The sequence below is a fragment of the Limulus polyphemus genome, unplaced genomic scaffold (assembly GCF_000517525.1).
Source record: "Limulus polyphemus unplaced genomic scaffold, Limulus_polyphemus-2.1.2 Scaffold472, whole genome shotgun sequence".
Lineage (NCBI taxonomy): Eukaryota > Metazoa > Arthropoda > Merostomata > Xiphosura > Limulidae > Limulus > Limulus polyphemus.
Genome location: NW_013666082.1, coordinates 514,259 through 525,926, shown reverse-complemented (window position 1 = coordinate 525,926; position 11,668 = coordinate 514,259). Strand labels below are relative to the sequence as shown.

The following is an 11,668-nucleotide window of genomic DNA, read 5'->3' as shown; positions in this document are numbered from 1 at the left end:
AAAGTGCATTTTTTATATAAGTCTAATATTTGTTTAAAGTTTGCAATTATTCTCCTATGTGTTTGATTTATATTTCGTTTAATTAAAACAGAATAACGCTATTTATGAATTATGAAGTCGCTCACTATAGGTTTTTGATTTAGTAATCACGTATCTAAATTGATAGGTTGCAAAAGCAAAGCACTCTTACCAATTGAAATCATATTATGCATTTTGTGTTTGTGTGCTCGTTTAATAAATAGGCTGTATATTGTTGTTAATTACATTTAAAATAATCAATAATCTGATCCTTTTCAGAAGTTAAAAATTCCCTTCTTCGTGCGTATATGGAACACAAAATAATAAGATAAGTGAAGCTATCTTGTTGGAATTAGGTAGTGGTATCAAGTGTGTTATTAGGCAGCTGTAAAGTAAAATAATTTCATGTAAAGTCAGGCACGAAGACTACTATTGTATTATATTCCCATTAAATCAAGTCATGTAGTAGATATATTCTAGTAGCCCCATTAGGGTAAAGTCGTATAGTAAATGTAATCCAAAAATCGCAAGAAGGTAGTAAATGCTATAGGTATAGATTTGTTAGCACATAAAGTGAAGCCACATTTTATGTGCACTTAAGTAGTATCATATGGTGAAGCAATTCTGTAACTGCACTTAGTTAATCAAATAAGATGATACCATATGGTGAATGATAATATATAAGACAAAGGTGAGTAATATTATTTATAATATAAGTGAAATACATTTTAGTTCGCACTATGCTTTTTAAGATGTTTAGAAATATTTTGAAATTATTCGTTAAACTACATTCCTGTCAATATGAAACGTATTTATTTATTGAGCACTGGTTTTGGATATTCACACAAAGCTGCACAAAAAGTTTGCTAGTCGTTCCTAATTTTGAACTAGTATACTAGAGGGAGAGCAACTAGTCAACAGCACCCATCGTAAACGACTACTATAATCAAATAGTGGAATTTGACTGTTACTCTTATAACACACCTAAAACCCTAAAGTAAAGAGAGCGATTTTGCTTCAACGCGTCGCACACCATTGACCTTTAGATTCACAGCCCATCTCTCTTTGGCCCGGCATGGCCAGGTGGTTAAGGCACTCGACTCGCAATCTGTGGGTTGCGGGTTCGAATCCCCGTCACACCAAACATGCTCGCCCTTTCAGCCGCGGGGGCGTTATAATGTGACGGTCAATCCCACTATTCGTTGGTAAAAGAGTAGCCCAAGAGTTGGTGGTGGGTGGTGATGACTAGCTGCCTTCCCTCTAGTCTTACAATGCTAAATTAGGGACGGCTAGCGCAAATAGCCCTCGTGTAGCTTTGCACGAAATTCAAACCATCTCTCTTATTTATTTTTCCTTTTGTTAATGAGTATATCAAGCGCTGTTCATGTTCATGGTAACATATTAATTATGTTGCTTAATACGTACATGTTTCCCAAACGTAAATTTAAGAGCAAACATTGTATTCTGTGTTTTTCAATTCGTAACAAAAGAAAGCTATAAACCACGTTTAGATATAGTATATTTTGCACAGTTTATGATGCATTTGATGGACTTGACTCAATGACACAAGTGAATAGTTTAGATTTCTTGACGACATTTTAAGTCCGTAATACAAAGAGTTGAACTACTATAGGATATAACTGAACTTTAAGTCACTTGATGTGAACGGTTTTCTTTTGCTATATTAACTGGTTGATTTGGAGTCTAATATATTCTTCTTAGAAATAATGTGAGTCTTCTGAATATTTATGGGTGCACTTCTGCGACAGATTATGATCACATTTTGACATTAAAATAACTTTAATAATTCATGTTTACATGGTTAGAGATTCAGTAAATAGCGGCTACTGAGTGAATGATTCAAATACTTCCCGTTGGAGATATTAACAACCAGTATCTGAGTGTCTAGTCAAGAGCCATAACATCAACTGTATGAATAATATAACTTCCAAAATGGAGATTTTTCTAAAGACATTCAATCTTATATTCAGCAATGAATATAAAGAATGGCCACTTTAAGTTACAAACACTGACAGAATCTTCTTATAGTAAATTTTGATCTACTTTCCAGAAATAAATATAACATGTACATAAACAGGACTTGATTATTACTTACCAATGTGCAGCGAATAAATTTTCTTGTATAATATATGGCTTTGATTTAATTATGAAACTCTGGTATTTCCTCATATGAAAAGTGAAATATATTGTTCCATTTCCTCCATGTTCACATATTCCAACACTCTGCAATTTCGTGGTGTGCCTTCATTCTTCATATTTGAAATTATCTATGTAAATTACTTATTGCACCACAATGATATCGGTTTGCTCCACAAGAGCGACATTTTATACATTATTTAATTTTCATAACAATCAACTTTTTATTTATATTTATGAAATTAATAAATTAATAATTTATATATTCATTATATACGCAACAGAGTCTAACCTGAAACATATTGTTTATATTCTATAAGACTGAATTTTTTTCTAAGTATAAGGATGAGAGGCTACTAAATGCATTTCTTTGATATAATTTGACAATTAGACTCATTTTGAGTTAGCTGTACTGAGTGTTCTTACACTGTTTTATTCTCTGACGGAGACTTTAGTTAAAGTATCAGGATCGAATAATATAGTTTTCTTTTTTCTGAGATTCAATGAAATATGTTTTTTAAAATTGCATGAAAAGTAATATATTTAAGTCACCATTTCAGTAACTGAAAAATCTGAAAATAATTTCGAGCTTTGGGATTACCATTCACAATGCTGAATAGCTTTGAATAATACAATGCTGACATTGTTGTGCTAGTTTATCAACAGAAACGCAAGACGTAAGATCTAATACAGACGAATTCATAATGTTGTTTTTGGTGATAATATTAATTGGTTGTAATATTTGCTTTAGAAAATACTTTTCAACTGAAATTAATAAACTGAAAAAGGCAACTGAAATAATGTACATACATCATACACTTGTTGACCGATACATTCATCACAGCTGCACTTCTTTTTGTTGTAATACATAACCGAGTTAATTAAAGGAAAATTACTGTGAATACTGAAAATGGCTCATGAGCTTCTGAAGAGTATCTCATTCATCATGTTAAAAATCCTTCGATTCTAACAATATTTTTTTTCAAGTATTCCAGTGCTCTCCTTAAAAGTTCCAATAGATATATGTTTATAATGAACAAACATTATACCTAGTCACTTTTCTCTAAATAGATCAAATGAAGTACGTTTCATTTGAAGGATAGATAAATAGAACTAGGGTGCAAATTACAATGTATAAAAAGTAAAATTAGCTCTTGTAAGATAAGTATTTTCGGAAACAAGACAGCAGATCCACACAGCAGTGACAAAATACACTTTATCAGATTTATCAGATATTCTCCAGCTTCACATGCCAAATTAAATTAGAAATACACAATACAAGTAAAATAATTAGTAGAAGTGTTCAAGCCCACAACCACCAACATCTTAAACTACTATTGATAGTATTAATAGAAAATTATTACAAAGAAAGAAAACTGAAAAACAAAAGGTTACTATGATGAGTCACTAGGGGTAATTAAAAACTCATGTCCTACATCTAACATTCTAGCCCTCAAACTATTCCCTGTACCTATACGAACAGTACAGTAAAGCCCAGCATGTTCACTTTATTAAATACTACATGCAAATAAATGGGAAAAAAGAAAATACACTCCAAATTCACTTCCTCATAATGATACTATGCTTGTGGTGAAAATTGACCTCAAATAAAACTATGAGTATGAAAAAAAATATTTTTCTAAAACTAATTTAGATCGAATACGTTGCGTGCTGATGCAACATACTTTGTAAAATTAGTTCCTGATATTTTTTAAAGATTCAAATTAACATAAACATATCATTATGAAAATTACCGACAAAGAGGAAGAAAATGACATTTACGAAAATAACTGTTGTTTAATTGCATAAGTCATTAATTTAAAATTTTCAATAAAATGTCACTCTCACAATATAGGAACTAAATACATACGCTTGATTAACTCTTTCACAAACTTCATTTATTTGCATTTGTAGTTTCTTATGTCACATTTTTACTGTAGAAAATATAATGTCTTTACTTAGTGTTTGTTTGATTATTCATTAACGTCGAACTTATGATATGAAATTAAATGTAATTGTAAATGTAACTAATGTGCAAGGAAGAACCAAATTATATATGATACTCAGGTTCACTGCTGTTCAACATTATTAAATATTGTAAAGATAGGGTGTTCTAATGTAACAAGTATAAATACAATCATATTGTACAATTCTAAAACTAGTATACAATATTTTGTATTTATGTGTATAAATGCATATTTGCAAAATTTTCCTGTGGGTGTCATGCTTGAAGTTAGCATCGCCCCGTAAACTGGTGTGGGAGAAATTGTAAAGTCTGTAAACTACAGCAGTTGTTTCACAGACTTATACTTGTTTGGTCCCTTTTGGGGCCATGACCTTTTGGAGCGAAGCTGTACTCATTCCAAGTGGCGGTAAAAACACTTGAACATGGTAGTATTGTATTTATCTCATTTAAATATGTAGTACATAATAGAACGTAGAGTACCGGTACCACACTAAAAATCCACTCTGACTTTAAAATGAGGTTTGTAAATTATAACTAGACAGGATGCCCATCACATAAGAATACTTTATGTATGCAAGATACAGTAAACCATCCAAAACCACACTTTAAAAATAGATGAGTTCATCGTGTTCAATTCGATAATAGTCCGTGTTACCCCATCATTTGGAACTCTAAAATGTGATGTATTTAAACAATGTAGCATATATTTGATTAGTTAAAAGATAGATGAATGTACTTAAAGCCTTTTAATGGAAATAATAGTCTGGAAAGACGTCAGAAAGATGGCCAGAGGTCGGAGTTCAAAAGCTATTCAGCATGTGGTGAAAAAGTACAATTTACCAGAAGTCCTAGATAACAATGGCGAAAATGACCTTCAAGTAATAATTTTAAATGTTAATAATGAAACATATGATAATCTACTTCACTGACTCACTGAAACTGCTCTTTAAATATTTTGATTATTTTCTTCTGATTCTGTGGAATTTGTATTGTGTTTAACTATTCACATACTTCTGTTCAATTTTATTTAATATTTTAAATTCTGTTTTATTCTTTCTAATTTGTAATGTTTTAATTTTATTTTATAGTAACTGGCTGGTTATGTTTTTATCATCGACTAATTGAATTCAGTTCGGTATTGCACTGTCTATTATGATTATGATTTATGGTATTTTGATTTTTATTATTATATGTTCGTATATTTCCATGCAGTTTCTGAATGTAATTAATGACCTCTGTGTTGACGGGATGGAATACATAAGTCAATCTTTATATTTGATTCTCAAGCTAGTGTGTATGTGCTTATGTATGAATATCTTGGAGAGTAGCCTATGTAAAATGCAATACAGAAACCTGTACATCACGCTCGGATTAAGGTTGCGTGTTGACATTGAAGTATGTAACTCAGAGAAGTGTGGGATATCTGAATTTCTTTGTTTTGTTAGAGGTTTTAAGTAGAGTATTTCGATAATTCTATATCTTTATCTCTATTAATCTTGCTCTTGTTCAACCCCAGCAGCTAGTAAATACAGAAGAAGAGGCTTAACCAGCTAAGTAACAAAGCATTGCGTTTGTGTGCTTACTAAAGAACTTTTATGTCAAGTTACAATTGCGTTTTCTTGTTTTCCTTTACTGTGTGTTCAATTTATTCTTCGGTTAACAATTCTGAACATTCGTTTTGAGGATACTTTGAGACTTTTCAGTAAACCCGAATACCACAAATTTTCCATGCTTTACCAGACGATTACTGTCTATTAAAAAAAGTTTAGATTCTAAATATCCATTTCTACATCGTAATTTTTATTTTATTTTTATTAGATTTGAATACATTTTATTGTTAATTTTGCATTTCAATTTTTCCTCATTTTTAATTTTAACTTGATTCTACTTTGAGTACATTTTAGTTTATTTGGTTTATGTGATGATCACTGGTTGTTGGAGTAGCTTTTGTGTTATCCTTTTGTTTGCACATTGTACATATGATCTAAGAATGTGATTACTAGTGCTTCCAACCTTGTTAGTTAATTCTAGTTAATCACTTGGAAATCAGTTGGATGATTTTTTGCGAGTGGTCAGTAGTCAATCTTTATTATTCGGCCAAAAGAGACTTTTAACTGTTACACATGGTTTATTTACAATAGCTCAGGAATCCAGAAATGCAGAAAGATATTTAACAATACAAGCAGTTTCAAAAATGGAATATTTCTTTCGTAACTTGATAAAAAAGTTTCGAAAACATTTACTTAAATGATGAAATTGTTATTTAATTGACTAAATAAGATTATAGGGTCATAAAATGTTGATTTCTACACAATAGCTCAGACACGTACACATCACGATTGTTATAGAGACGTGCAAGAAAATGTTCTTTCTGTTACAGAACAATAACAATTGACTTACAAAACAGTAAAATACAGTGTACGGATTGGAGGGGTTAGTAAAAAGTTGCAATGGATGTTGTGTAGCAGATACGTACAAATAGTCATTAATGTATAAATAGTCATTCAAAACTTAATGGGAAGAGGGACAGTGGGTTGAATGATTTTATTCTCAGAGAAATTTGTTATTAATGAACGTGGGCGTTTAATTTTAAAATAACACCGGCGTCTGTTCACCATTCTGAAAATAACACAAGCAAAATCATATGAAAATATTTATTCTGAAAACCAATAAGTAAGGTTTAACATCATGAAACTTTCAGCTTAATTAAAGAAATCAAATCTTAATTTTTACACAGTAACACAGACACGCATACATGACCTGTTATTATGAAGATGTTCAAGAAGACTATCTGAACAATAATAAGAGAATATTAAAAATAATTTAAACGCAATAATGCTTTTACTTGTGAGTCTGAGACTATATTCAGTACGATTTGATACGTTTTCTGAATTTACATACTTAAATCAAATGAGACATGTTAAACCCTTGCAATGTAATAGCCATAAAGCATCAGTATTTAAAAAAATTTGTTTCAAAACATTTTAGACGATTCTATTGTTACAAGTTGTTAAAATAGTCTTGCTAATGAAACGAAATGCAAAATAAGAAATGGTAATGTATAAATGTATCAGTGATGCTACCAGATGAAGTTACGAGCTACCTTACTGTTTGTTCAGAGATGATATACAGAAATACATCTGTAGATTTTAAAAACGCTTGTAAACTAGCTAACGTTTTCTCTTCGAAAGCCGGGATGGTTCTAGAACTATAAGATCTGCTCAGAATATAAATACAAACTACACCGGAAGGCTTCCAAAATGCCTTCAAAACTTAATGGGAAGAGGGACAGTGGGTTGAATGATTTTATTCTCAGAGAAATTATCATAGAGCAATATCGATAAACATTATAGAATCAAATCATAAAGCATTTCAAATAGCGTTATTCTCAGAGCCAAGGGTCTCAAGCTTCCAGCCATACCTCGAAATAAATGGTTGTTTTTATGAGGAAAAAAAAACGACGAAATAGAGTAGAATAACACCAAAGTTATTTTATCATTTACCTTTCTATTGCGCTAAAACAGTGCCAACAGAATTTTGTGCCTCTGGCTCGCTAAGGCGTGAATTTATATGTTATGGACCTCAAAAATAAGCTGATTTATAGAAATTTTCATAAGAAAGGGAGTAAAACGTAGAAATCTTGACCCCTAATATCTTGGAAATATCACTAGAAAGCCATTATTAAGAAGTTGAAAGAGCAGATACAGAGTGATTGTTCGGAAAATTTAATTTAATTCCAGTAAGTGAAATTAGTAATATTTTCTAAATGAAAGTGTAACTGACCTTCTGTATATGATGAAAACACAAATGTTTCATTGTTTAGCTCTTAATCCGTGTTCTACCGGGGAGCATATTGCATCATATTATGTAATTTTTATGTTTTTACCTTAACAAAATACTCATTGTAAAGAGTTAATCGAATGTGTTGTACCAGAAGTAATTATTACAATAAAACATTTGGTATTTTGTATATAAATTGACTAGAAGCAGTCAATGTGTGTTCATGTTTTTGGTTTGGTTTCTTTTGGATATTGATGCAAAGTTACACAAATGCTATTTGCACTCGCCGTCCATAATTCCAATCTGATAAATTACAGGGAAGTCTGTTTGTCAAATGCATCCACCACTAAGAATTGGGGTGCTCTAAACACATAATGGGATTTGAGTTTCACTCCTATAACGCACACACGGAACGCAATTTTGCGGCGACGCGAACCAGGGACCCTTGGGTCTACAGAATAGTATACAAGCCATTCGGCCACACTCGGCCATTACTCATGCAGAGGATGTTGTAAAAAATGTGACTCCGTAAACAGTGAAAAACGTATGACAAATGAAAATTGTAATTCTGAAATATCCATAAGTTTCATGAATTTCTCAAGAACTAATTTAATTCTCTAATGAATCCTTTTATTTATCATAAATAATTAAAGAATATTTATATTTATTTAAGTGCAAAGATACACAATCGGCTAGCTGCATCGTAACTGCCACACGGAAATAACTTTGAATTTTATCATTATAAACCCTGATGCTTACTGCTCAGGCAAACAATATGATGATTGTAATTATGCTGTAATTTTTAATTAAACATGGTTAAACATATATTTTAACAACAAAAGAATGGCTATCATGTTTTGATAAGACATTATTTTTTTTTCTTTTAGGTAGTTTCCAAGATGTTGGAAGTTCACTGTTATATTATCGAAAGTAAGTTTATCAGTTAAATCCCTTTAGTCTTTAAAAAGTCATAAATCTTTTCAACTGTTCTCACTTTAATGTCAGAGTATGCCTCAGACAATCGATATATTATCTATTTTAATCAAGTTTTATGAAATTCATGTTTATAGTTTGAACGCTTGTTCTTCGTCAATTTTCAGCACAAAGTAGAACATGGTCGAATGATACTATTATAAAGTACAAAGCTATTTAAACTGGATAAAGTAGATGAAAATGCAACCAATTCCGGAATATATAAGTGTTTGGTTTTAGAAGATTCACAGTACACATAGACTTCAAACACAGAGTTTATTGAGGACCATCATACGTTTGTTCCCAAGGCATCAGTCCTCTGACCAACTTGACTAGAAGATGTGATATAATGCTTTGTTTTATCCCGTGGGCTGAAGTGGGCAACTTGTGGTAAAAGAAGGTCCGAGTGAGAACTTCCAATGTATGGATTAGAAAAATCTGCCTGATAACCTCCATCACGGATGCCAGTATCGTCCAAATAGTACGATGGTCGACTTGAAAGCCCAGTGATTCTTTGAGGATATTCCTGTGAGTAGTCCACGAAAGGAGAATAGGTGTTGATATTTTGTGTTTCCTAAAAAATATTAAAAGTTACTCTTGAAACATGTAAGCTGTAAACTTATAATCACATACTAAGTGAGAAATCATTAAAACACGATAAAGCCTTTCTAAACAACGCGATTTTCATAGTTAAAAAAGCATATCATTAGACATATACATAATAAATAGAATAATATATATATATATATTTCACTCAAATATTATATTTTGTATAAATACATTTATTTACAGGATGTACATCCCGATTCCTTGAAAGAAATACTTGAACTAGCATAATTAATTATATATCAGCGACATTAAGTTCAGTCAAGAATTGTCAAGTACATTCATGTAGAGAATTAGCTTTCGAATTATTACACAGAATAACATTAGATAAGTAAATGTGGACAAAAAGATAGACAAACGATTATGTATATACATACGTGTAATTGAAAAATAGATAAATAATTAGAAAGATAAACACAGTGAAACAGAGATAAATAATCAGAGATTTAGCTAAATATAGAAAAATGACTAGAGATAGAGAGAGACAGTTTTATATACATACATCATTCGTTATTGTTGTTATTATATTTGTAATTTAGTGTAAAACTACACAAGGACTATCTGCGTACAATTATCTTTAATGTCGAGCTAATAGACAAGAGGACAGACAGATCTTCAGCAACACCCACAGCCAACTCTTGCGCTTCTTTTATCAACCGAATAGTGGGATTTGACTGTCACTCACTGCACCAAATCATAGATTCACAGTATTCTAAACTTCAATCCACGCCTGACTCGTAAAAAATTCGATAAAGAGAAATAGCTCAATATATTAAAAAAATATAGAAAGATAAATAATTAATTATACATATATAAATGGGGTCAAATAAGTAGATAGATTGACGTAGATAATTAGAAAGACTGAGATGGGTAAACGATAAGGAAGAACAACAATAGCTAAGTTAAGTAAGGTGAAATGATTACTGACAAATTGAGATAGTTACATAAAGACTAATAATTAGACGGGCATCTTTAAATGTATACCCATAATTCGATAGAGGTGATTAATTATAAACGAGTAAATACTAGCGGAGAAGTAATAAATAAATAAAAATAGAATCATAGAATAAAAACTTAAATATAAACATTATTTACAGAGATAGTTTGTTAGTAATTAAGCACAAAGCTACACAATGTGTTCTGCCCAACAACCGGTATCGAAACCTGAATTCTAGCAGTGTAAGTCCGCAGATATACCGCTGTGCCACTGGGGAGATTACAGAGATAGACAGATAAAAATATATAAACTAATTAGCTACGGATGGCTGAATAATAAAACAATAATTCTCCACACCAACAGATAGATATCGACAAATAGATAGATGCATATGTATTTATTTATACATGAACAGTTAAACACCGAAATATTTAAGTACTGGTAAATAGTTTAGGTTTTGGTTTAGTTTTTTTTTATTTCGCGCAAAGCTACACGACGGCTATCTGCGCTAGCCGTCCCTAATATATCAGGGTAAGACTAGAGGGAAGGCAGCTAGTCATCACCACCCACCGCCAACTCTTGGGCTACTCTTTTTACCAAAAAATAGTGGGATTGACCGTCCCATTATAACGCCCCCACGGCTGAAAGGGCAAGCATGTTTGGTGTGACGGGGATTGCGAGTGAAGCGTCCTAATCACCTGGCCATGCCGGGACAATAGTTTAGGTACACAAATAGTTCAATATCACTACTATAAAGACAGTTAATTAACTCAATACACATGAATACATGGTAATCAAAGTGTGGCGTTTTGTAATAGTCAAGAATTCACAAACATAAATATCAGTGACCAAATCCGTCCAAGTGGCCCAGCGAAGTATTCAATATAAAAAAGAATAATATCTGTATTGAAAAGCAACACAGGTCACGTGTACACAACCTACTTCCATGACATATGCGGGAAAGGAAGATCACCTTGATAGAAATGATAAGCTCTCTGTTACAATCCTCTTATTTTGTTGTTAACCCAGGCTAATATTTCTTATCATTTATTTTATATAATCAGTAATTTCATCTTAATTACTTTAAGTATATTTCTTCTTCCTATTTGTCCTAGTTAGCATCACTATGTTTCAACCAACATTATTTTGTTCTTTTTTATAATTTGTTGTGTATCCTGAAGAAATTTAGACATTTTGGCAATAAAATAAGAAATAAATGCCTTTACTCTCCA

The 11,668-nt window shown here is 31.5% G+C and overlaps 1 protein-coding gene across 2 annotated transcripts in view; it reads right to left on the bottom strand.

Annotated features, from left to right (window-relative positions):
* Nucleotides 1–6,199: 6,199 nt before the first annotated feature.
* LOC106458487 (irregular chiasm C-roughest protein-like) overlaps nt 6,200–11,668 on the bottom strand; it is a 134,343-nt gene continuing 128,874 nt past the window's right edge. For both annotated transcript variants that reach the window (XM_022384715.1, XM_022384716.1), the window contains one exon: nt 6,200–9,467. In XM_022384715.1, coding sequence (XP_022240423.1) covers nt 9,183–9,467 — 285 coding nt within the window. In that variant the 3' untranslated portion in view covers nt 6,200–9,182. The remainder of the gene's footprint in view (nt 9,468–11,668) is intronic.